Genomic DNA, 25,250 nt, shown 5'->3' with positions numbered 1-25,250 from the left:
CAAATGTGGTGGGGCTCTTATTGGATTTATGCCATATGATTAACCAGTGTTTGTTCTAAATTAGAATTTTTTAATTTTTGGTACAAAAGGTCTCTTCATAGGTTTTCTATAAGTCAGCCTGTTGAGTGGCTTTATTCATGGTAAGTCCACCTAGGTTTTCCCTCACTGGTTCCATGTGGCTATAGATTGTGTGCTGGGCCTGCATTTTTTCTAGTTGTTAGGGAGACAACACTGAGGAAAGCAGTCTCTTGCTCTCATGGAGCTTACCATGTAGTGAGGGAATACATACAATAAAATCATAGAAAATTAAAGAAAATGGTTTCAGATCGTATCCTGAGCTGCGAAGCAGGTTAAAGAGCATGGTTTTAGCTGGGGTGGTGAGGGAGGGCCTCTTGGTTAGCGTGCAGAGAAGGGGCAGGTCTGTGAAGCACTGGGGCAAGGGCATGCCAGGAAGAAAGAACAGCCGGCTCTGAGCCCAGAGATGAGGCTGGGCTTGCAGTGCTTGAGGGGCTCCCTGTGGCTGGATGGGGTGATGGGGATGCCATTTTCTAAAGCAAAGTACACAGGAAGAAGAAAGGGTCTGAGGGGTAGGATGAGTTTGGTTTGGGGTCAGTTGGTTTGAGGTGCTCATGGGATACCAGGTAGAGATGCCTGGGAGGCGGATGATGATGTGGGTCTGAGCTCAGGGGTGAGCTCTGGGCTGGAGACAGGGATTTAGCCTCTGTTTTTCATCCCTGCTGGGGTGATAGCTACTTGCATGTTTCCCTACAGGTTGCATCTGTGCAAAGAGGGCTGAATGCAGTGTGGGGCACACAGTAGTTACATAAGTGGAGGTTACAATATTAGGCACAAGACAGCAGGATAGTATACTATTATTTAGATTTGCTCTTTCTTTCTTTGATGTTCATTTCTGTTGATCAGAAATTATCTGTCTTCCCTCCATGGTTAATAGTTAATTTATGGTTTTTTTTTACCCCCCAAAATAGAAATAGCCTTTTTCTAAAATGACTATAATAAAAAAAGGGGAAAACATTTAAAACTCTACATAATCTAATGTTCACTTTCTGAGTTTCATTTGAATACTTCAGTTGTTACGGCTGATACCCGTTTCTCTTGGTTATTAGGTTGCTCCCAATGATGAAGCTGTGGTGACATTGTTGTGTGAATGGGCCGTGAGCTGTAAGCGGTCAGGCAAGCACAGGGCAATGGCTGTGGCAAAACTCTTGGAGAAGAGGCAAGCGGAAATCGAGGCAGAGGTGGGTTCAGTTTTTTCCCCTACATAAATGAGTGCCATATTTTAAAAATACTGTTTTGGGGAGGAGACTTTTTTCTTATTTTCATTATGCTGTTTGTTTTTTTCCTCAGTGGAAAAAAGTGAAAATGTATAAATTCACATAAGGACTCATGTTTTAGTTTGCTAATGCTGCGGAATGCAAAACACCAGAGACGGATTGGCTTTTATAAAAAGGGGGTTTATTTGGCTACACAGTTACAGTCTTAAGGTCATAAAGTGTCCAAGGTAACACATCAGTAATCGGGTACCTCCACTGGAGGATGGCCGATGGCGTCCGGAAAACCTCTGTTAGCTGGGAAGGCACATGGCTGGTGTCTGCTCCAAAGTTCTGGTTTCAAAATGGCTTTCTCCCAGGGCATTCCTCTCTAGCAAGCTTGCTCCTCTTCAAAACGTCACGCACAGCTGCACTCACTTCCTTCTCTTTGAGTCAGCACTTTTATATGGCTCCACTGATCAAGGCCCACCCTGAATGGGTGGGGCTATGCCTCCATGGAAATATCCCATCAGTTATCATCTACAGTTGGGTGGGGCGCATCTCCAAGCAAATCTAATCAGCATCAAAACGTCTGCCCCACAAGCCTACATCAAAGAATATGGCTTTTTCTGGGGGACATAATACATTCAAACCAGCTCATTCCACCCCCTGGACCCCAGAAAAACATATTCTTTCCAAATACAAAATACATTCATCCCACAATACCACAGAAACTTAAATCATTTCAGTAACAATAGTTAAGTACAAGATCCCATCAAAATCAAATATAGGCATGGTCAGTCCTAAGGCATACTTTTCCTTTAGCTTTGGATCTGTGGACTTAGAACAAGTTATATGCTTCCCATATACAAAGGAGGGACATTCATAGGATAAACATTTCCATTGCCATAAGGAGAAACAGTAAGGAGAACAGGGTTAACAGGACCAAAACAGTTCCTAAAACCCACAGAACAAACTCTATTAGATTTCAAAGTCTGAGAGTCATTTACAGAACAACGTTGCATCCTTGGGGCTTGAGAGAGCAGGAGCCTAACTCTTCCTAAGGGCCTTTTCGACAGCCCTTTCCTCTCCAAACGCTTAGGTGAGTGCTCCAACATATCCACACATTGGGGAGACCACCTTCTTGGCCCCACCCTCCTCAAACATCGGGGCAGCTCCCGGATTCCCTTCCGTCTCCGGGGCACATGCTCAACCCCTTCCGAACAGTGTGGCAGCCAGGCTCTCCCCAATTCCCTGGGAATGTGTTCCACCCTCTTTGGGACCTCGGGTGGAAAAACTCTTCCAGAGCATCAAGGTGGAATGCCCACCCTCGACCTCCGGGGCAAACTCACCCTTTCCATGTGTGTGGGCTGCTCCACTTTCCCAGCCCAAGTCCTCTTGACTCCAGACCTCAACCTCCATGGCTCTGTCTTTGAAGAAACTTTTCCTTCAATTTGTTCCTTGTCTTTCTCCTCCAGTCCCAACTGGCAGTGGCTCTGTCTGTAAAGGTGTTGCAAAAATTCTGTTGGCTTTGCATGAAGCACGCAGGGGTCAAAGCCATCAGACAATAGGACTTTCCACAAATCCTTTCTGCTTAACTCCTTTTCCAGTCTTGGCTTGTACTGAAATGGCGGCTGGGTTCCATGTTTGGTTACATCCTCACGTTGGGCTGTAGCTTCTGGGATTCCACCCCCTGGAAGCCTGTGATTTTCCAAGCCATCAGCTTCTGGTTTCTTTGAACCCAAAAGTTCAGTTCTAAGTTTATCTCTTTCCGCTCGTATTGTACTATAAGCTGCAAGGAGAAGCCAGGGTACATCCTCTACATGTATTCTGGAGATCTCCTCAGCTAAGTATTCCAGGTTGTCACTTTCAAATTCTTCTTTCCATCTGACACCAGGACTCAATTTTGCCAAATTATCTGCCACTTTAAAACAAGGATCGCCTTTCTTCCAGTTTGCAACAACACATTCATCATTTCTGCTTAAGTCCTCATCAGAAGTATCTTTCAACAGTCTCTTTAAAGCAGTTTTGGCCTTTTCTATCAAGCTCCTCACAGTTCTTCCAGAATCTTCCCCTTATCCATTTAAAAAGCCGTTCCAACATGTTTGGTATTTGCAGACTCAGCAGCAAAAGCACCCCACTTCTCTGGTACCAAAATCTGTCCTAGTTTGCTAATGCTGCAGAATGCGAAACACCAGAGATGGATAGGCTTTTATAAAACGGGGGTTTATTTCACTACACAGTTACAGTCTTAAGGCCACAAAGCATCCAAGGTAACACATCAGCAATTGGGTACCTTCACCGGAGGATGGCCAATGGTGTCCGGAAAACCTCTGTTAGCTGGGAAGGCAGCTGGCGTCTGCTCCAAAGCTCCGGCCTCAAAACGGCTTTCTCCCAGGATGTTCCTCTCTAGCAAGCTTGCTCCTCTTCAAAACATCACTCCCAGCTGCACTCAGTTTCCTCTCTTTGAGTCAGCTCATTTATATAGCTCCACTGATCAAGGCCCGCCCTGAATGGGCGGGGCCACACCTCCATGGGAACATCTCATCAAAATCATCACCGATAGCTGGGTGGGGCACACTCCAAGCAAATCCAGCCAACACCAAAACTTCTGCCCCACACAATACTACAAAGATAATGGCATTTGGGGGACACAATACATTCAAACCGGCACAACTCATATAGTAAGATCTCTTCAATCTTGATGCAGCTAGTAATTCATGTTCTGGACTAATTAAAAATGTATCTTTAAAAATAAGACTTTAGCATCTAATTCAGAACAAAGAAATCTCTCTTTGTGAAGTTCAAATACATATACACACAGAACACATATATATACATATACACACACATGCATATAATATGCCAACTTTTACAAATTTTAAAGCTGCGTAATATTTTAGTGGATTTGGAAATACTTTCTTGAGGCAGTTATGAGTATTGGAGTAAAGATATCAGTTTTGTATTGGTTTTTGAGATTGTATTCTGGCCCCAGAGAGAGCAATTAGAACTTCAGAAGTAAATTATGAAGGGACAAACAGTGCTAACTTCATCAACATTAGCTTTTGTTGAAAGGGCATTTTCTGAGCGAGCCTTCATTTCTGCATGTTAGATCTAGCAGGGAAGGCTACTAGGAATGAATGACTGGACCAGGTCCGCATCATCTTACCTGGTCAAGGGTCTCCCACCTGGTGCTCCTGTTTCTCTCTTAATTCTCCACCATCTTCCACACAACGGCCAGAGTCACCTTTTCAAAATGTAAACAAATCATATTATCCCTGTATTAAAACTCTCTGATGATGCCTTGCTGTGTCCTGCATAGCTTGCCTTTCCTGCCTAATCCTGTACCTTTTTCCCAGATCCTCATCTCCAGCTGCCTTGGTCTTTCTGTTTTTATATTGGAGTCTTTGCTCTTGTTTTACTCCTGGGTGGCACCCTGTGTTCCCAGATCTTTCCATAGCCAGCTTCTTTCTGTCATTCCTATTTTAGAAAGCTTCATCTCCTCAGGAAGGCCTTCCATCATCACCAGCTAAAGGCCCCCACTCCAGTCACTCACTCTCACATTGCTGTGTTTTACCATCCTCATTGCAGCTCCTGTTTATCTGGATTATTTATTGTTTAATGCCTGTCTTCTCCCTTCTAGAACATAAGCTCCTTGACAATGGGGACCTTGCTTGTCTTGTTCAGTGTGGTGTTCTTGGGATCCAAAATACTGCTTGGCACATAGTGGATGCTCAGGAAGGGTTTGCTGCATGAATGGGTGAACACTTAGCTGGTGGTCTGTTATGTATACCCGTACTTCCTAGGAAGCTGTATGTTCTGGTTTGCTGAAGCTGCAGGAATACAAAATACCAGAAATTGGCTTTTATAAAGGGGGTTTATTAGGTTACAAATTTATAGTTCTAAGGCCATAAAGGTACCCAAACTAAGGCAGCTACAAGAGGATAACTTCACTGAAGAAAGAGCAATGGTGTCTGGAGTTCCTCTGTCACATGGGAAGGCACGTGGTGACGTCTGCTGGTCCTTCTTCCCTGGGCTCTGGTTTCAAAATGGCTTTCTTCAAAATGTCTCTCTCAGCTTCTGTGTCGGTTCTTTTAAGGACTCTAGTGAACTAATCAGGACCCACCTTGAATGGGCAGGGTCACACCTCCATGGAAATAATCTAATCCAAAGTTTCTGCCCACAGTTGGGTAGGTCACATCTCCATGGAAACAATCAAATCAAAAGATCCCACCCACAGTAAGTCTGCACCCACAAGATTGGATTAAAACATGGCTTTTGTAGGGGTACATAATAGATTCAAACCAGCACACTTGTAAAAAATGAAATATTAAGAATGATTTCAGACATCTCTCTTCCTGTTGTGATAGCCATGTTCATCAAATATAAATGAATGCATTGTTGAAATTGGGCCTTGAAGATATTGATGTTGAGGTGTAAACCAGGTGGCCCAATGGCCCATTGCATAATGAGCAAAATAGGAAAAGTGTTTCATCACTTTTTTCTGCATGTTATGAATAGGCAGGGTTTTCTGTAGTGAATTGCAGTGATTAAACTTCAGTACTAAAAGTGAATTTCTCAAATTTTATTGCTCCTTCTGGATTGTTCATTTATTTATTTTTCCTTCCCTGTCAATACACACACATACACAAACACACAATCACTTTCAGAAGAGGTTCACACATGTATTACTTTGTGATTTTAGTAAGTTGTAAACATATCCATATCTAAAAAATGCTTTCTCTCAGAGATGTTTAAGGTAATTGAATTTTATTTAAATGTCACCATTGTCAAAATTGACCCTTTTGAAGGGACTTTATATTGAAGAAATAATATCTTAATATTCTTAATATAGTAATTAATATCTTAATATTAAAGAATGGATAACGGAAATGGGAAAGGTCAAAGGGATATCAAAAAAGAATAGAAGATGAAATTCTGATTGCTTCTAAAGCTATTTCTTTTTTGCTCTTCTAAGTTCTGTCTTTAAAAATGCATAAGTTAAATAACTTCTCTTAGATGCATTTCATGAACTGTGGAGATTCCTATGGGTTCTGAGAAATTTTATTGGTAAAGTTTGATATTAAGTGAAAGAGTCTTATTAGAAGAATTAAGTTAGCTTTCTTATTCCACAGTACATTTCCTCAAACTACACACAAATACATCTACCTGAAGAAAACATTCAAACACAAAAGAGTGAAATTCAGTAACACAGGTTCAAATATTTCTCAGGGGGAATAAAATTAAATGTGTTATTTAAAAACTAAGACAACCTCAGATTATTTTTAGATATTTTGCATTGGGATGATGACTAGATTATTGCATATTCCATGGGTACTCAGGCTGTTCTGTGCAGGGCATATAATTCATGTAAATAATGTTTTCAGGGGTGTTCTTTGAAATCATTTGAATTGTTCTGGGGTACTTCCCCCCCAATTTTGAGAAATCATATTCACTTGACTCTCAAATAAGTACAGAAATCTTGATTACATATTGTATCTGAGAACTTAAATGTTAATAAACAGTAACATATTCAATACCTGTTGTGACTCCTTGTCCTCTTATAATTAGCTGTGCTTCCCTATTTTTACCCTATAGAGATGTGGCGAATCAGAGGTTTTAGATGAGAAGGAGTCCATTTCTTCAGCATCTCTTGCTGGATCTAGTTTGCCTGTTTTCCAGAATGTTCTACTAAGGTTTTTGGATACACAGGCCCCTTCATTGTGTAAGTAAAGCTCTTTGCTTCAGGATTTTAATTAAGGAATTGACAGTTTTTTTCAGTTGCTTATCCTTTTCTTTCTCTGTCCTTTTTTTTTTTTTTTTTTTTTTTTTATATTACATCTCATCTGAAGTTCTTGGCACTGAACATAATGTATGTTTAGTGAGCAAAATTTTGTAGCATGTTTTCAGTGGGGACGTTTAGGGAATTTTAGCTAGGGAACATCCTCAAGCTTCAAAAGACTTAAAATTTCAAAAGTTTTAATAATTTAGAAAGTAAGACACTTCACTACCTTTTATTAGGGTAGACTGTTTTTCTCTTTCTAGAGTCTGTGTTACCACAGTAGAGAAGATATGGTCTTGTGATGTTTTACTGCATATTGTGATAAGGAATTGTCTCTGAGCTGCCTTTTAAATATCTGATTTTCTAATCTAAAAGGAAAAAAATAAAAATAAAAAGGGCAGACAAAACTACTTTACAACCAGGCCCTTTGATGCAAAGAAAGAGTTTGTAAAGGTGGATGGCTACTTGACTACACTCTCTTGTATGGTCATGTCATCTCTAGTTCTTTTTCTAACTTTTATTTTTGGCAGGAAGTTGGTTATGTGGGAGATAAGCAACCAAACCAGTGGGTTCATAGCAAGGATGGATACTTAAAAAGTCATTTGTGTATGCTAAGTAGTCTTGATATTCTGAGGCTTCCATATAACAGAAAACAGCAGGGAGGTCTGAGGATGGAGATGAAACAACAGAAAAAAAGTAATGGGAAAGTGCAAAGTTGATGAAATGGGGAGAGAGAGAGTAGGAGAGGGGAAAGAGAGATGGTTATGGAAAAGATGTAAAACAGTAAGAAACAGTATTTTGAGACCCCTGTCAAGGGGCCACGTCCTCATTTTGCGTTGAGTAAGGAGCTCTAGGACAAGGCATCTTTCTTTAGTTATTCATTGGCTCTTCTAGCCTAGGAGGCGAGCAGGAGCTGGAGCCAAGCTGGTAGCTGGAAAAAGAGGGAGCAATAAATACATGGCAAAGGAAGCAGAAAAATGAAAGTTTCAGGTATAGGAGTTCCCTGACAGTAGAAAATAAATTTTCACATATAGAAATTAGCAGTTCCAACTTATCTTGCATCCTTGGAAATGTATACATTTGCCCTTTGCTTCCCTCTTCCCATCCCTCGTCCTGTTTTTTCTTTGTGAAGAACTTCCTCCTTATACCCCTTTGCTTGTTCTTCTGTGTTCTATTTAACTGCTGTCAAAGAAAGCTATTCTGTTTCTCTGTGTGGAGGTGGCTTGTCAAGGAGTTTTGGTAGCAGGCAACATTTAGGTTTAAGGTTTAGGGAACTGAGCTTGATGTTACTTGGATAAATGTGTTTGTCTCCCACTGATGTTTGTGTGTGTAATGGTACTAGTGATTGAACTTTGCAGGTTTAATCTTAAAATTTTTTAACCTTATCTCAGCGGTACAGATATGAAGCTTTTGAGTGTAGTTACAATATTAAAAGTCATAATGTAAGTTTAAAAGACTTTATAAATAAGAAAAAAGACTGCATAGCTCCATCTGTGTGTCCTTTTTATTCCATTTCCCCCTTTTTTTCTTATCAGTGGCTATCCCACTCACTGTTTTTTCTTAAATACCATTTGAATTGTGTTTCTATTGTGAAGTCACCTTGGAATAAGCATACACACACAGCCTTGCAAATACACAGTTGTTCAAGGTCTAAAAAGGAGTCCTGAGCTGTTTTAATAGGGAAACCAGAGGACAGCATTCTGCCCCTGTTTTATTTATTTATTTGGCCTGGATTTTGTATGTTTACATTATTAAGTGGTAAAACAACACAACAACAACAAAAACAAAAAAACGAAAAGGTTGATTATGGAAAGTAGTGAGAAGCTTCAGTCTTAGTAATTGGTTATCTTTTCCACCATGTCAAGGGAACTGAATGCATGACTGAATTTGTTTCTCGACAGCGGATCCAAACAGTGAATGTGAAAAGGTTGAATTTGTGAACCTGGTCCTGCTGTTCTGTGAGTTCATCCGCCACGACGTCTTCTCCCACGATGCGTACATGTGCACCCTCATCTCCCGAGGGGACTTGTCAGTCACTGCCTCCACTCGGCCACGGTCCCCTGCAGGAGAAAATGTGGACGAACACTATCCCAAGGACCACGATGTGAAGATGGAGGTATGACCTTGAAGTGCTGCTCAGGCCCCCAAGAAGCTTAACTGCTGTGTAACTGACTTTCAGAATGGATAATTTGAAGGTGGAGGGGTGGTTGCTCTTTAGTTTTACTCTCTTGCCACAAATCTCACTTGCCTCTACTTCTCACCCATGAGGGATATTTGGACTTCAGTGTCTTCCAGAATTTTATTTTGGCTACTATAAAAATGTTGATGAGAAGATTTGATAGGCCATGAATTTTTCATTTGATTGGAATTGTATGCTTCCAATTTTAAATGTTTCTAGTCTACATTTTTTTCCTTCATGTGCTTCAAAATGGAGCATGCTTTGGCCTTGAAGTGCCAGATGAGTTTTCTTTTTCAGGAAAATCTTTCTCCTTATTGATTACTTTCTCCCAATTCATTACTGTCTCTAATTCATTACTTACATCACTCTGTTATATGTAATGGGAAACTCTGTTTTAGTTGTTCACATCATATTTTCTTTTCAGTTAGTTAAAATGTAATCTGTTTCTCCAAAATGTTGGAGAATTGTTCTTTTCAACAAATTGTTTTAGGTTGTGAGAGTAACTGTAATTTTCCATGAAGTTCTGGTATTTTGGGCATTGATCCAGATATTTGTAAAAAGTTTTCAAGGCAAAAAAGTGAAGGTGGTGATGGGAAATAGAAAATATTGAGAGATTGTGACAGTTCCTTAAAAATAAAGCCTCATATTGGTTTTATGAGAGATTAAGCTTATACAGTTGTCATTTTTTAAACAGTGACTATTCTTTTTATTAAAAAAAAACAAAAACAAAAACAAAAAGCCTGACTTTGGAATTGCAAACATATTCATGGTTTTTAAAACAGCTATGATTTGTTGTCTACGTGGTTCAGGATTTTAAAAAAATATAAATACTTTTGTTTCTTAATTTGTCCACAATAGAAGTTACAGGGTAAAAACTAAAGTTACTTTATCTGGTTACATTTTTTCTATGTTTTTGCTTTTTCTTTGTCTTTTCCTATTCTATTCTTGGTTATTAAAGTATCTTTTATTTTAGTTATAATCTTAGACTTTTCTTACTAAGAAAAGTGTGTTGGTGAGCAAGTGACTGGGAAGAGCTCAAAGAAAATTATGGACAGTTTCATGCCTCAAAATGTTTTTCTGTTTCCAGGTGGACAAAAGATAACGGGGAAAAAAAGAAATTAGGATGGTTAATAAACTCACTGTCATATTTTAGTTTCACAATGAACTACAACTTTTACATGCCTTTCTTTCTCTGGCAATTACCAGGAACAGAGTATTATGGCACGTATGGGCATTGACTCAGGAACCACTAACATTTTTGATGACGTAGACAAGAGTGACTTTAAAACTGACTTTGGTTCGGAATTTCCAGTAGGTTCCACCTTTGAATTCTTATTGACTGTTAGCCCCCTGACTTGCCCCCTCCTCCCGTTTCCTGCCCCATGTTACAGGAATGACTCCTGTGTTTCTGATGTCAATGTGGTCCTGTCACATTCAGTCCCCATCCACCCTTATCGTTGCATGCAATTATCTCACTTCAGTTCATCCTCGGTTTTGGCTGCATTGCCTTCTTTATAAATTATAACCCTCCTGTCCTCCTAATTGAGCGACCATGGCTGTTTTGTTCATTTTGGTATCATCATTTCTCAGGAATATGTGAGTGTAGTTCCATCATGAAGTCTCTGTGGATTTACTATCCATGTCTTCAGTTTCTAAATAATACCTCTCTTGGCCCTGGAGTTGTTGTTCATTACTTTACCTTATCTCAGTATAATTATAATGTGTTCTTCCTCACGAACCTCAGTGCATAACTTTTTGTGAAAAACATACTGTTTGGGATACAGACTAAAACCTTTATGCCTATTATTCACTAGTTTTATTAGTTAATTATTTCTATGTTGTTGTAGGTAATGAAACTCTATGAGGAAACAGTTACCTATTAGTCTGATTTTACCTCTAGTTCTCATGGTTGTATAGCCATGCATAATGCTTACATGTGTGTGGTTATCATTCAGTCATCTTCATAATGGGAGTAATGTTGACATACTCCTGATCTGAATATGAATTGTGTGGAAAATAACAGAATTTCTATATATTTTTTGGCCAGTAGTTCAATAAGGAAAAGGTATTGCATGAGTGTCTTGTGTTTGAAATTATGGCATATACCACTGTGGTCTGGTTTTGCTATCTTTCATTTACAATCTGCAACATTTGTTTTACATGACTTAGATTTTTTCTCCCATGCCTGGAGAGTCCTGTGAGAATGCTCACCCTTCCTTGGGCAGAAGAATATCAGTTAACGGTGAGAAGTTGGTGAAGAGGGAAAAACCGAGGGAGTTAATTTTTCCATCTAATTATGACCTCCTCCGTCACCTGCAGTATGCAACCCACTTTCCTCTACCTCTGGTAAGTCATTCCTTCAATCATTGACACCCTGATTATTTTATTGTGGCATCATTAGTGGTTGAATATTATATTATTCAACTACTTGCCTGATTATTACATGAGATAGCTGATGGGTTTTTGTATTTGCTGCTCCTTTTGTTATTCTGGTCATATGTATTTATGTAGTCCAAATGGAGCTAGAAAAGTGACTCTGCTGTGATTTTAGTGGCTTGCTAGATGGAACGGAATTTCCTCTTAATTAGTATCCTTTTATCAAGAGCACTTGAATCATGGCAAATGATGTCTGAATGTCAGTTTTCCTACTTCGGTTCTCTTGTTTTTATTTTTCCTGGACAAATACCCACATTTCTTTCACAAGCACTGGGGAGATGTGGGGGTGGGGGTGGGGAAGGTGAAGGGATAAGGTGCCCAGCTGCATGCACAGTTGTGAGCGTCCACTCCCCACACTAAGGATCCAGCCAGATGGTGCCTCCAAGCTGACAGGTAGTAGGAGGTGGGTGGCAGGGAAGTCCCTGAGCACCAAGCCCCTGAAAGGCTAAGGGGCATAGCTCTGGCTGTCCCAGGAAAACCACAGATAAATAAGAATGGGGCCCAGCCCCACCCACACAGGTCATCTAGTTGCCCTTCTTCATCCTGGAGATCTGGAGGAGTACAACACTGAGCCCAAAAAGGTGAATGGTGCTACCAAAGATCTCCACAATGAGAATCTTAAAAGGAGGCTGCGGTTCTGAGCATCTGTCAGCACGGCTCCACTGCCCATGATGCCCACACAGACTCCACAGAAGAGGTCAGAAAGGCCCTTGTGAGGCCAGCCCTAAACATGGAGTAGCTTGCATGGTAGTTTTGATGGCCAGTGGCTTGGGTTCAATGGCACTGAAAGGCTCAGCCGCGTTGCTAATGACAATTGCCATGATGAGGTTGTAGATGGCCACAGCCTCACAGATGGTGCTGACCAAGTTCTTGGTCTTGATGCTGGGGCCTTTACTCCTCCCTCAGTGATGGAAGAACCAGGAATATAGGTGCTCCAGGCTGCCCCATCTGCAGAGAGGGCAGTAGCTAGGCCAGTGCCCAGGTCCTACCACCTGGAGGGAGGGGTTCTGGTCAGGAGCCATGCCACATCGAAGTGGAAGTCAGAGATGGTGAAGCATGTTCCCCCGAAGACCCAGAGTAGAACAGCGCGAGCCACCGTGGTAAAAGTGGTGGGGGTTAGGTCATTGGGGCTGGAGCTAAAACCACATCCTTGGTCTGTCTTCTGCCCCGCCCCCTGCTTCAATTTGAAAGTCATTTACTGAATGACTTTTATGTGTACTGTATTGTGGTAGGTACTTTTGGTGATAGTTGAATAAGAAATACCTGTGGGCAGGAACGATGAATAAGAGGAGGGAGACAAATGTCTCTGAGATGACACATGATAAAATAAATGCAATGATTGAGTAAAAACCCAAGTGTCTACTGGAGGGTAAACTGTTGGCCATTCCTGAGTCCCTTCTTAGCTCACTACCTGACACATATAGGCACTCAAAGAACAAATATTGGAGGGAGTGAGAACATCTGGTTACAAAATTAGGTAAGATTTGATGAAAGACGCTGTACATGATGAGATTGACTTGGATTTGGGCCTTTTGGATTAAGGAACAGGATGGCACATGGGAGATGGTTGGCAGGAAATTTAGTATTTGAGTCATAACAGAATGATGGGTGTGCTTCTAATGAGAAACAAGATTTTTTTTTTTTTATATTGGTAATGGAAGTTGTGCCAAAATTTGAAAAGATGTTTTATTCTTGGTTTCAGTAACTTTTTTCCTGGAATTTCATTTAAAGTGCATTTCAATGAGCCATTTTTTTTCACTGAGTGCTACTTTAATATGTGTTAAAATTTATTTGTGAGGTGTATTGTGTTATTTCTTGGATGTCTTTGAGGAGTTTTGATCTGCAAACTAAATACTCCCTTAATGTTTTTTATATTTCAGGAAATCCTCCAAAATAACTTTTGAAATACTAAACCCATACTTTTTATTATTACAATTAAAAACCCATTTTTGTTATGTTTTCCTTGTCTAAGACTATCTGAAAACTTGCCAAAATTCTATTTTTCTGATCACTGGCTGAATAAATCAGCAATTCTCAACTGTTGCCTTTAGATGTTACTCATTTTCAATATAATGGAATAATCTCACAGTTTCTTTATGGCAACAGAGAGGGTATTTATATATCTAAATGTTTAATTTAGGGATGTAGCTTGAATAATTTATGCATGAATTATCGTGATGTCTGGGTATTTTTTAAAAACATTGGGCATCATAAAAAGGGGACCTGGTATTAAAATCCTGATTTTAGTTAACAGTCATGTACCAATGTTAATTTCTTAGTTTTGACAAGTTTATTACATTTATATAAGACATTAACATTAGAGGAAGCTGGGTGAAGGGTGAATGGGAGCTCTCTGTACTATCTTTTCAACTTTTCTATAAATATGAGATGATTCCAAAATAAAATTTATTAAAAAAAAGGGACAAATGATGCAAATATGGCAAAATGTTGAAAATTGTTGAAACTGCATGTAGAGGCATGTGCCCATCTCTTGGGTAAGGAGAGCTCCGCCTGTCCTCCTCCTCCAGGACACTATGCAAGCGTGAACTTCTTTACTCTGTTGTTCATCTGTTCCTGGGGTACATAGTAGTTCCCAGCTTTTAGCATTCTCTCTACTTTCTTAGAGAAAAGAGTTTGTAATGATTTCTGATGAACAAATCTCAAGATGAATTTTGACATAATCCTAGTATAATGCAATCATTAGAGAACTGCTCGAAAATTGACGTTTTAGGGTGCAGTTTTTTAACAGTCCTTCACCACCACCTCCCCCCACCTCGTTTATAGTGAGTGTAGTTCAGAATAAAGCTTCAATAAAGGGGGGATAAAAGGGGGTATTTAGTATAATATTGACATTAGGAATGCTGTGGAAAGTCTAGTTTTCTTCCCTAATAGAAAGGGAAAATTTAATAACTGAAACATGCATGGGAGGAGAATATAAGAATATGGGCAAAAACAAAGTTTTTTTTCTATGTCTAAGATGTGGCTCTAGTGAATGAAGGTCGAGGGGACAAGCGAAAAGGGACTTCAGCAAAAGATTCAGAAAAATGACCTAGTTTCATGTGTGCTGTTATATGAATAATGTCTTGATCTACCCATCAGTAAATCAGGTTCCTTATACTGCCACCAAGCACAGGTTCTAATGTACAGGCAGTCCACCAGCCTGCAGCTTAGGTAAGTCACTGATGCTCTGTGTCAGAAAAGTGATTTAATATTAAGTGCTGATGGGGGTTCCTCCCATTACTGATGGCTAGCTAGAATTTGTTCAGTACTACCATGTTGTAAGTTTTTTCATAGACAACGTTTTGAATTTTCTCCTTTGTTTTCTTCAGACTCAGAGAATATATTTGTGAAACTGTAGACCAGAGTTGTTTTGGATTAAAGCCACAGAAGATAATTCTTTTCGATGCAGAGCTAAAAATGTGTTTGGAATGAAACTTGTTTTCATAGCTTCTAGGAACACCATTTCTTTATCACTGCAGCAAATGCAAATGTATTACCAATTGTTTTAATATGAACTTTGACTAATGAAACTTAAACAAACGTGAAGTGTCGTGTGCTTACCTAAACATTTCCCATCATCTTTTCCTACAAAGTCTTTTTAAAATACTGTCTCTTGAATCCTTGATCTATTGAATTTGATCGAAGGATTGTGAACCTGAAAGCCGGAGTCTCGCATACTGTAAACTGCTGGCCCCATGTGGGGGTCAGTCTCCTCTTTTTGGGGTCTGAGCAGCACCTGTCAGTCTGGCTATGTGGAATCGGCGTGTCTATTTTAAGACTGTTGGCTTGTGCTATTTTTCTATACCTTTGTCATGAGTTTCTAATTCGAAAACAATAGTTTAAGTAGTTAGCATTATTTCAAACTCACCCTGAAAATGTATAGGGCCCTATGTGTTTCGTATTACTACAAAAGAAGAAATCACCAGGCTTGTCATTACTAACAGTAGAAAACCTTTATTTATAATCTATAGGTAGAATAGAAGTATATATAGTACATTAAAAACCATCCATGTATTTCCAAGCCTTTTCATAAATAAATATTTTTAGTTACTTTGTCAGAATGAAATTAGATGTTAAAAATGAACAGTGAGCTGAAAAGTTGCTGTCTTTGAAGTGAAATGATAGATTTAAAATCAGGCACAGGTCATTTGTGTTAAAACCAGCTTCTTTCTCCTTTAAATAATTGGAGGCTTTTTTTTTTTAAATACAATTTTATTGAGATATATTCACACACCATATAATCCATCCAAAGTATACAATCAAGGGTTCACAGCATCATCATATAGTTGTGCATTCATCACCACAATCAGTTTTAGAACATTGCATTATTCTCCCCTCAAAATAATAGAAATAAAAAAGAACACCCCAAATGTCCCATACCCCTTATTATCCTCCCTATTAAATATATATATATATATATATTTGTCTTGTCTTTATTTTATTACTCATTGCCCATACACTGGATCCAGGGAGTGTCAGTCACAATGTTTTCACAATCACACAATAAAAGCTATATAGTTATACAATCATTAATAATTAAGGCTACTGCATTATAGTTCAACAGTTTTAGTATTACCTTCTAGCTATTCTAATTCACTAGAAACTAAAAAGGAATATCTATATAATGCATCAGGATAACCTCCAGAATGACCTATTGACTCTATTTGAAATCTCTTAGCCACTGAAACCTTATTTTGTTTCATTTCTCTTCCCCCTTTTGGTCCAGGAAGGCTTTCTGAATCCCATGATGCCAGGGCCGGGCTCATCCCTGCGAGTCATGTCCCACTTTGCCAGGAAGACTTACACCCCTGGGAATCATGTCCCATGTAGGGGGAGAGGGTAGTGAGTTAATTTGCAGAGTTGACTTAGAGATACAGGCCAGATTGGAAGCCTTTTAAAATTGTGTTGCCGAAGCACTTTCTGGAAACTAACATGGAGGTCATTTTGTATTATTTTTATCAAGAAGCCACTTCCAGGCATTTTAATGAAGACCTCATGAATATCGTTGACTCTATGTCACAGCCCTCATTTGGATTTCAAAGACAGTGCAGGAGTTTTCATTGGTTCAACAAGACCCTTTAGTCTTTTTGCAAATATTTCGGTTAAAGAGTATCAACGACGACAAGAGTACAAGCTTGCTTCACATTTAGAAAGTTTCTAAATAAACCAGGCCACATTTGCTGACTTGCTGAGGTGTTCTTTTTTTCTTTTCCCCTCTTCCCCAGAAGTTTGTACTTGTTGTCCAGTAAAGCAGGAAGTGATCACATATGAAAAATCCCATATCTTATGCATCATTTTCACATTTTCGTTTTTCCTTTTGAGCCTTGGTCTCCTTACGTGAGGCAAAAGTTTCAGTGACCTTTAAGCGGAATGCTTTTGAGAGATGATAGTATAAGATGGGATCAAAACACAGATTCGACACAGCCAGCAGCAGTGTGGCCTCCTTGGCTTTGAAGAGTGAAATTCTAGTTTTACAGTTAAATATGATTTCTGTTTGGCTGAGTGTGTATGGGATTCGAACAATGTGATAAGGAACGAAACATACGATATAGCCTGTAGTCACTAAAAGTAGGTTGATTAGAGTTCTTTTCACATGTGGATAATTTTCATTATCTTTGTTTTGGTAGAGTTGTCGAATTACAAGGCAGTTGGATATTAAAATGATGGCAGAGAAATTTAAAAATATAGCTGCACATATGAAATTTGTCAGCAGATGCCAGTTTCTTCCAAACTCCCTCTTGAATTCCATACAACCCACATTTGGCTTTTCCTTGATGTCTTTGATGGGGATCAGCATGTTTGGTACCATTATAAAAAGGACCATTAGCCACACAACAGTTGATATCATTTTGGCAAATCCAGGTTCTTGTATTCGATAAATCTTGCAGCTGTGCATCAGCTGAAGACAGCGATCAATGCTGACAAATGCTAAGAAGATAATTGACAAGTACATGTTAATGTAGATAAGGCAGGCTGTTACTTGGCAGTGGAATATCCTTAGCTTCCAGGGTGCCACACCTAAGTCCACGACAATTTTTACTGGTAATGCCAGAGTTAGCAGGAAATCGGCTATAAGCAAATTAATTAAGTATATGCTTACACACCTGTGACTTGTGTTTTTCTGTGTGAAAGCCCAGGCTGCAAAACAACTTCCGATAATTCCAACAAGGAAAACTAGATAATAAAAATATGTGAATGGCTCCAGGTCTCTGTACACTGGGCAGGAGAAAGAACTGTTTCTCATCTTGAGGGCAAGTAAGGATGACTGTCAAAAAAAATCCCAAGAATCTGTTGGGAAAAAAAAAAAAAAAGGCAGAGAGTGGGAGAGGATAGTAATTAAAATGAGAAAATATTTTCTTTAAAAACATTTGCACTCACAAAACCGTGGTCTGTATTTCTGGGTCCTTCAAGTTCTTAGAATTTTTATTGGTATATTTACTAAATGATATGAACTAGAGGGGACATCCAAGGGTATGAGGAAGATTGGGTTTTCCATTGTCTGATTTTGTGACTTTCAGGAAATTCCAGGTAGGTTTGCTTCTAGAAGGGCTATTTTTGAAAACCCACTTTTGCATTCTGGTAACTCTTTTGTTACCAGTTGGGTTGGAACGTAGTTTGCAGAGGAGATAAATGAGCTGAAATTCTGAGAAGTGGAGAGAGGAAACAAGGCTAAAATGGTTTGGTTGTGGCTGAGCCTGAACTTTCAATGAGGCTTTTGGGCTTTCTTTTTTCATAGATTGATACAGCTCAGCTCCTAATGCTAGAAGGATTTAGACTGAAACAGGAGCCTAAGGGGTGACAGAAAACTGTACTAAAATTAAATATATATACACACACACACACACACATATATATTTTAAAAGTTAGGTCCCTCATTATCTAACTTTTTAAAACATTTTCATGAAAAAAATTTCATTTCATTATTCTTTTTAGTGGAAAAATTTGAAGGATAAGAATCTAGTCTTGAGCTGATGCTTTTCTTTGCTCCAGTTTCATAATAGTATAAACCTGTGTGGTCTAATGTGGTAGCCTGTAGCCACATGTGACAATTGAGCACTTGAAATGTGACCAGTATAAATTAAGATCTGCTGTGTATTCAAAATACACACTGAATTTTGAAGATTTAGTACAAAATATTACCAAAAATAATACAAATAGTGGTACTATTTTATACAAATAGTATAAAAATAGTCCAAAAATTCTCATTTTTAAATATTGAACACATGTTTAAATGGTATTTTTGATATATTAGTTTAAATATACTACTAAAATTAATTTCACCTGGTTATTTTCAGTTTTTTAAGTGCAACTCAAAAATTTTAAATTACCTTTGTGGCTCACGTTTTATTTCTGGTAGACAGTGCTGATACAGATGTTTCCATGTCAGTGTTTTTTGGGCTGTTTGACCAAAAATGTATTTTAAAGGCTTCTGGAACATGGATATGTGTTCATTGATTATAAAATTCTCAAGTAGAAGCTTAAACATTATTTTAGTTAGATCCAAACATCTAACTTGAACACTAAGAGGGTTGCTTTCTCTCTCTCTCTTCATTCTTCCCTTCTTTTTCTTTCTCTTCCTTCCTTTCTCCCTCCCTCCCTTCCGTCCTTTCTCCTTTCCTCTTTTTCTAGGTTTAGAGGAAGTCAAAAGCCTGGAAGTGATCGACATTAATAATGTCAGTAAAATCTTCTCCTGATCCAAAATTTAGAAAATTGGGTAGTTTATAAGCTTAAGTTAAACTAATTGGGCTCGCTTTGATCCAGTCCAGTCAGACTCATCTTGGGGCTACAATTTCTTGTTTCTAGTGCTGCCTCTTGATATACACCTGCCTGTAAATTAAATGTCTTTTCTTGGTCTTAAAGACCAGAAGGTTATTTTTGTATTTTAGCAGGAAAAAATTGATATAGGACTTCTTAAAAAAATATATCAAATAAGTATAGTGGCTGACTTAGAAGACCGAATTAGCCCATTTGCTAAATCTGCAGCTTTTTTTTTTTAAACTTAAGTTTCTAAATTTTAATCCTCCCAATTATTCATCTATACTGGAATTTATTGAGATAAAACAGTATATGCAAGTACGTTCATGAATAGGCAGATGTAATAAAAGCATCACTCGAAGGGTACATGCCCTTCTCCCTTCCCTTCCTGAGTTAGGAGTTTAAGGTCTATGAATAATGTCATTCTGTATTAAAAATAATGAAAATAATCAAGCACCTGCTTTGTGTCTGGCACTGTGCTAAGCACTTAACATGTTTTTTTTTTTTTTAACCTTTCATTATTCCTAAGAGGTCGGTGTTATCACCCCTGTTTTACAGATGAGAAAGCTGAAGCATATTAAGCTTAAGTAACACCCAAGGTTGTATAGCTGGTTAAGTTGTAAAGCCAGGATCTAATCCACATAGTCGTATTTCAGAAAACACATACAAACAAAACCACTCTAGAAAGCTGTCTCAGTGACAATAAAAGTAATAATGATAGCAATGATCATCATCATCTTAGTGGCCAGCCTTTACTAAGTGCTTATTATGTGGCAGGAAATATATTCTGAGCAATTTTCTTATAAAGGAGATGAATAAAAAAAATTCTTTCTTAAATATTTCCTAAATTCTAATAAAAGATGTTTAGGTTTCATGTATTTTGATGTTTCATTTTATGATGTCTATATTTATCATCCAAAGATAGGTCCTATCATATAGTTTAAATCACTTTACTTTCGAGGTTTCCATGACCTAGTCCCTCCCTTCCATCCACACCGTTTCTTAATTCCATCTCTCTCTCGAGTTGGACCTCTGCTGTTCTGGCAACAGTCCTGTCCTGCCTTTGTACTTTTGCTTTTGGTAATATTTTAGGATCATCTGACTTTAAGGGAGGATGGAACGCTTATTGATGGAATCTAGTCCAGTCCCCGATTTAGTTGAGGAGAATGTCTGGCACTTGTGTGTTGCTCAAGATTTTACAGCTTATTAGGGCAGGATAGGATCTGATCTGGTTGATCATTTTCTAGGCTCTCTGCTTTTATCCTTTCTTTGCTTGAGTCCTGTCCATCCTAAAGGCCTAAAGAAGCACTTCATGTCTGAAGTCTATTCCAGGCACCACTGATCTCCTTACGGCTCAGATTTTTGATAGTAACTATTCATTTGTACCTTGGAATTTTGAACACTTCTTCCCTGTGTCAAAAGTTAGTTTGATTGTTCAATGATCTTATCTCCCGCCTTCACTCATAGTTCTTTTACAAGGGATGGGCTTTTAGCCTATGCCCTTGCATTTCAAATGTTACATAATGATACTAACATAATGTGTTTCTTTATGTGCCTCTATTGTTCATACAATTTTATTTTAAAGTCTCATTTTATCATTGAATATATGATAAAGAGAAACATTTAAGAATGATTTGTTTTGAGCAAATAATATTCTCTGTAACTTGACCAACCACATATACCACACATGGGTAACATTTAAAAATAATTATGGTGTAAAAGTATTCATTTGAAAATGCCTGAGAATCATGCAGTGCCTCACAGTTGCTTTCATTAACCTTTGACTAGATTGCTGTGAACAACAAAGCTGTTTATTTAAAAGTTCTGGCTATATCAATTAGAGGTTAAACTGTATTATATTAATATCCCATCCTCTTTATCATGAATTTGAGAACTAAGTGCTTGATAAATATTTTATCAACCAATAATTAGCCAGTGGAAATTTGAGGTACCCAGAGATACCTCAGCAGAATCAAAAAAAGATTTCAAGTGTCTCCTTAGTTTGGATACAGTGCCCATTGCTTAGAAAGTAAACTCATTAGATTTTCTCATGAAAGTTGGTAAAAATTTTTTTGAAATTGCCTAACATAATGTTTCTAGAGAAAGACCTTTTAAGACTTGTGGCATCCCATTGTGAAGACCTATGACATGGCCTTTATCCTCTCAGTGTTTGAGTTGCTGAATAAGGTGTACACACCTAGATATCCAGTCTTGTGTGAATTAAACTTTTTGAGAGGGATGGATGGGGCATAGATAGAGTTCTCAGTTAGGATCAATATAGAATTTAATAATTGGTGCTCTCTTATAGTGACCTTGCTACATGTTGGCATTTTCTACTTACATGTTTTAAACGCTGACAATCATAGATTTGCTTTCCGTGGAAAGGCATTTGAATAAAGTAAGAATTTTAAAAGACATACCTGGATGTATATTCCCTGAGTCTTAGCAGGCCTATCTCCAGTCTTCAGAGAAGCATGAGCTGTTGGGTTAACTGCAGCAGTAGTAGCTCCATTGCAGGGCTGCTGGCTGTGCTAAAAATTTCCTTTCCTTTTTGTGTGGTTTTTAAATGCTGCGTATTGACGTAGATGAAACTGTGGTTTGCAAATACTTTAACTGTGTGAAAGTCTCCTAAAGACATTCTTTTAAATTTCACATATACTTCCTTAAGCAATTCAGATTTGTCAGTATTTTTAGAGGAAAGCGTTTCATTTGTCCATTATGGTATCTAGTCTTTTTTATCTTAAGTACTCATGATGTGTTCTGTATCATATGATTTCCAGAAAGTTAATGTTTGTGCCTTAAAAGGGATTATGAGTTAAAGAAATAAGGTGTTTAGACAAATATTTCTGCAGGATACATTCTAACACTTAGCCTTTCAAGTTATAATTTTAAAAAAATTGCTGAGGTTTTATCCTTGCTGAGATACCTATTGACAGCAAAAATGATGTGAATTAACATAATCTGGTAAAGTATGTTTTATTTTATCTTTACTCTTTTTGGCTCGTTGTAAAAAAGTCTGGAAATAGAAACAGAAGAGCAATGTTTGTTATGCAAAGAGATATTACTTATGCAAAGAGATGAGGAATGTTTATTATGAAAAGAGATTACTGTTAAAATTTTTGGTACATATGTTTTTAAAATGTTCTGTGTATATGTACATGCACTTAAAAATGTTGCTGTATTGTACATGGTCATTTTTTCATTGAACAATATATTGCATCTCCTTTCAAGTTATGACAGTAAATCTAATAATCTGAACAAAACAGCTTAATGAATTCAGACAGGTATTTAGCAGTTAGTAGATTTTATGTTAAAGAACCCTGCAGTGTGCATTTAAATTGCTTAGTTATATGCTCATTCTACAAGCAAATGTTTACTGAGTGTCTGAAGGAAGCCTAGCATGGTGGGTGAGGGGCGTCACAAAAAGTCACTGCCTCTTAGGGAGCAATTTCATCCACATCATCAGTTGGCTTTTTAAGGTTATTTTTCTTTTATAAGACTGTCTTTTATAAAAGAGACTATGAGCTCATGTTCCAAGCATATTTTTAGGAGTACTAAATTCGCTGGTTCAAAGTTGATTTGTAAGTGCAAAGCCATTTCATGGTTAATTTGGATCTGGTTTCCTCTAATGCTTCATTGGCTTGTAGGTGCTTTAGTTTCTCCTCTTTTTTTTTTTCCCCCCTGAATAATTCTTGATTAGTTTTGCAGATAGTAAGGAAAAAAGTCAAAAGAACCCTTTCTAGAAACAAAAATGAATCTGTTTTGGCATCTCAGAAGATTAAATGAGAAATGTCTATGCTAGAAGGAATTTGGGGAGAGTCTCAACTTTCAAAAAGAATGTGAGAGTGCTCATGATGATGGTGGTCATTTGTTTCACAATTCTAGCTTTCTTCCAGTTCCTATAATTATTTTTTAGTAGTTGAAGACTTTTTTTGTTTTTCTCTTTCTTTCTTTCTTTCTTTCTTTCTTTCTTTCTTTCTTTCTTTCTTTCTTTCTCTCTCTCTCTCTCTTTCCCTCCCTCCCTCCCTCCCTCCCTTCCTTCCTTCCTTCCTTCCTTTCTTTCTTTCTTTCTTTCTTTCAACATATATTCATTTATTCATTAGAGAAAAACCCAAATCATTCACAAATTTTGTATTGTGATTTTTGGTTAAGAACCAATGTTATTTTTTATTATAATATTGATAAGAAATTCTCCATGATTTAAGGTTTGTGTGCATCATTATTGGTCAGGACACACTGAAGGACACAATTACAGAAAGTCAAATAAGTCATAGGTTATGATCAAGGTTTACACATGGAATGACTGGGGATAGAGAAGGTGAAGTGGAGGGAATTTAGAGAGAAAGTTGGCCGTAAAATGAGGTGGTGAATGTAAAATGTGGTTTGAAGAAAAACTGCAATGAAATACTTTTGATAGTTATTTCATTTTTTTTTTTAGGTAGGCATGTTCGTATGTTTACTTCTCTTTATTCACTTTTGGGTTACAGACAAAACTGTCCTTAAAAATCTACCACAACCACAGTTTTTGTGTTTAGATTATCAAATCTGAAAGAGCTGAAGTGTTCTAGTTCTCTGTGTTCCTTTTCCTCTTTGGAATACTCAGAACTGATCATTTAAATACTGAAACTAAACCATGTTGTTTTCTTACTGAGAATGAACCTGAGGCAATTTGGCATTGTGTGGAAGTTTATTTATAGTGGAGATACACCTTTTGCTTCCTACTGTCCCTGGTTATCCTTTTCTTCTTTTCTATTTTCTTTTCCTCTTGTCTCGTCTCTTCTTTCTTTGCTTTTTTTTCTTCTTTTTAAAATGAGTTTCATTTGAATTTCTGCAAGCCTCTTGTCTCTAATGTTTCATTAAGGACAAATGTTTTTCAGAGTATAACCAGGAAATTGCAAGTCATCACTAACCAGAATTTCAGAAACCGAAGTGGGAAGAAGTGAGTGAAGTTATTTTTCCCTTGCCTTGGGCATAGCAGAACCTTCTGTTTAAGAAATGATGCATTAGTTACTCTCATGGATATTTTGAATGTGTAAAATGAAAATCAAAGCTAAATTGGCCTACAATTTATGAATTGAGAGAGAAGATCTTTTTGTAGCCAACTATCCTGTCTGTACAAATCGTGCTGTTGATTTTATTGAAAACAAGTACCAAGCAAGAGTATTTCAATAGAAGTATCATTGTTTAACATTCTTCAAATTTTGCTTTTTAAACATAGCATGGAACTAATGAAGGGGAGAGTGAATGTTGGGCTAGGTAGTCATTGTCACAGCCAGGTATGGGTCTGAGAACTTAATATATTTTCTTTAAAAAATCCATGAAGAATGAGCCTTGCCCTGGCAGTGAGGGATTGAAAAATACCTATTTGACCAAAGGGGGAAAAAAAGAAAGGTAACAAGCTGAGGTCACAGAGGCTGAGAGATCCCAAAAAGAGTTGAGAGGCTCTCCTGGAGGTTTCTCTTATGCAAGCTCCAGCTAGACATCCCAAATGGCCACAGTATGCCAGGGCTTAACCAAAAGTAGCCCCCAAATACCTAGGTCCCTACCTTATAGTCTATAAAAGATGAACTCACTAAGTTTTATGTCTTAGAAACTTAAATCCACCAGTGTGTTCCTATACCAGTCAAATTCTAAAACCCAGAGGCAACAGCCACTTTAAGATCAACTATCAGATGTGGCCCCCTTCCCCATAGTGTTGATACCCCCTTTCAATATGAACCAGTTAGGGTGCTCACTGCTTAGACACCTCTGAAGAGGGAGAAAGAGATTGAGAGGAAGGAGTAGCAACAAACAAGATAAGATTTAACAAAGGTCTACGAATAGTGAAACT

General features: G+C 38.0%; 2 protein-coding genes and 1 pseudogene across 2 annotated transcripts in view; 1 reads left to right on the top strand and 2 right to left on the bottom strand.

Moving 5' to 3' along the window:
• LOC119539198 (mediator of RNA polymerase II transcription subunit 12-like protein) overlaps positions 1 to 15,120 on the top strand; it is a 129,417-nt gene extending 114,297 nt beyond the window's left edge. Inside the window, exons 11-15 of the mRNA XM_037842514.1 lie at positions 1,125 to 1,256; positions 6,867 to 6,993; positions 8,952 to 9,166; positions 11,399 to 11,575; positions 14,995 to 15,120. Coding sequence (XP_037698442.1) covers positions 1,125 to 1,256; positions 6,867 to 6,993; positions 8,952 to 9,166; positions 11,399 to 11,575; positions 14,995 to 15,015 — 672 coding nt within the window. The 3' untranslated portion in view covers positions 15,016 to 15,120. The remainder of the gene's footprint in view (positions 1 to 1,124; positions 1,257 to 6,866; positions 6,994 to 8,951; positions 9,167 to 11,398; positions 11,576 to 14,994) is intronic.
• Positions 12,190 to 12,860, bottom strand: LOC119510020 (annotated as a pseudogene).
• A 1,301-nt stretch (positions 15,121 to 16,421) lies between the features above and the next one.
• On the bottom strand, positions 16,422 to 23,368 carry GPR171 (G protein-coupled receptor 171). Its single transcript, XM_037842638.1, has 2 exons — positions 21,841 to 23,368; positions 16,422 to 17,953 (listed from the first exon to the last, which is right to left on the bottom strand). Exon 2 carries the CDS (start codon positions 17,907 to 17,909, stop codon positions 16,950 to 16,952), a length of 960 nt encoding a protein of 319 aa, XP_037698566.1. The 5' UTR covers positions 17,910 to 17,953; positions 21,841 to 23,368; the 3' UTR covers positions 16,422 to 16,949.
• Between the last annotated feature and the right edge of the window lie 1,882 nt (positions 23,369 to 25,250).

This window comes from Choloepus didactylus, chromosome 1 (assembly GCF_015220235.1).
Source record: "Choloepus didactylus isolate mChoDid1 chromosome 1, mChoDid1.pri, whole genome shotgun sequence".
In the NCBI taxonomy this organism is placed as follows: domain Eukaryota; kingdom Metazoa; phylum Chordata; class Mammalia; order Pilosa; family Megalonychidae; genus Choloepus; species Choloepus didactylus.
The sequence above is the reverse complement of the archived record's forward strand: the minus strand, read 5'-3'. Positions and strand labels throughout refer to the sequence as shown.

Bases quoted from the DNA above. Each gene is read 5' to 3' on its own strand.
- GPR171 (XM_037842638.1), bottom strand. From the start codon at position 17,909: ATGAGAAACAGTTCTTTCTCCTGCCCAGTGTACAGAGACCTGGAGCCA.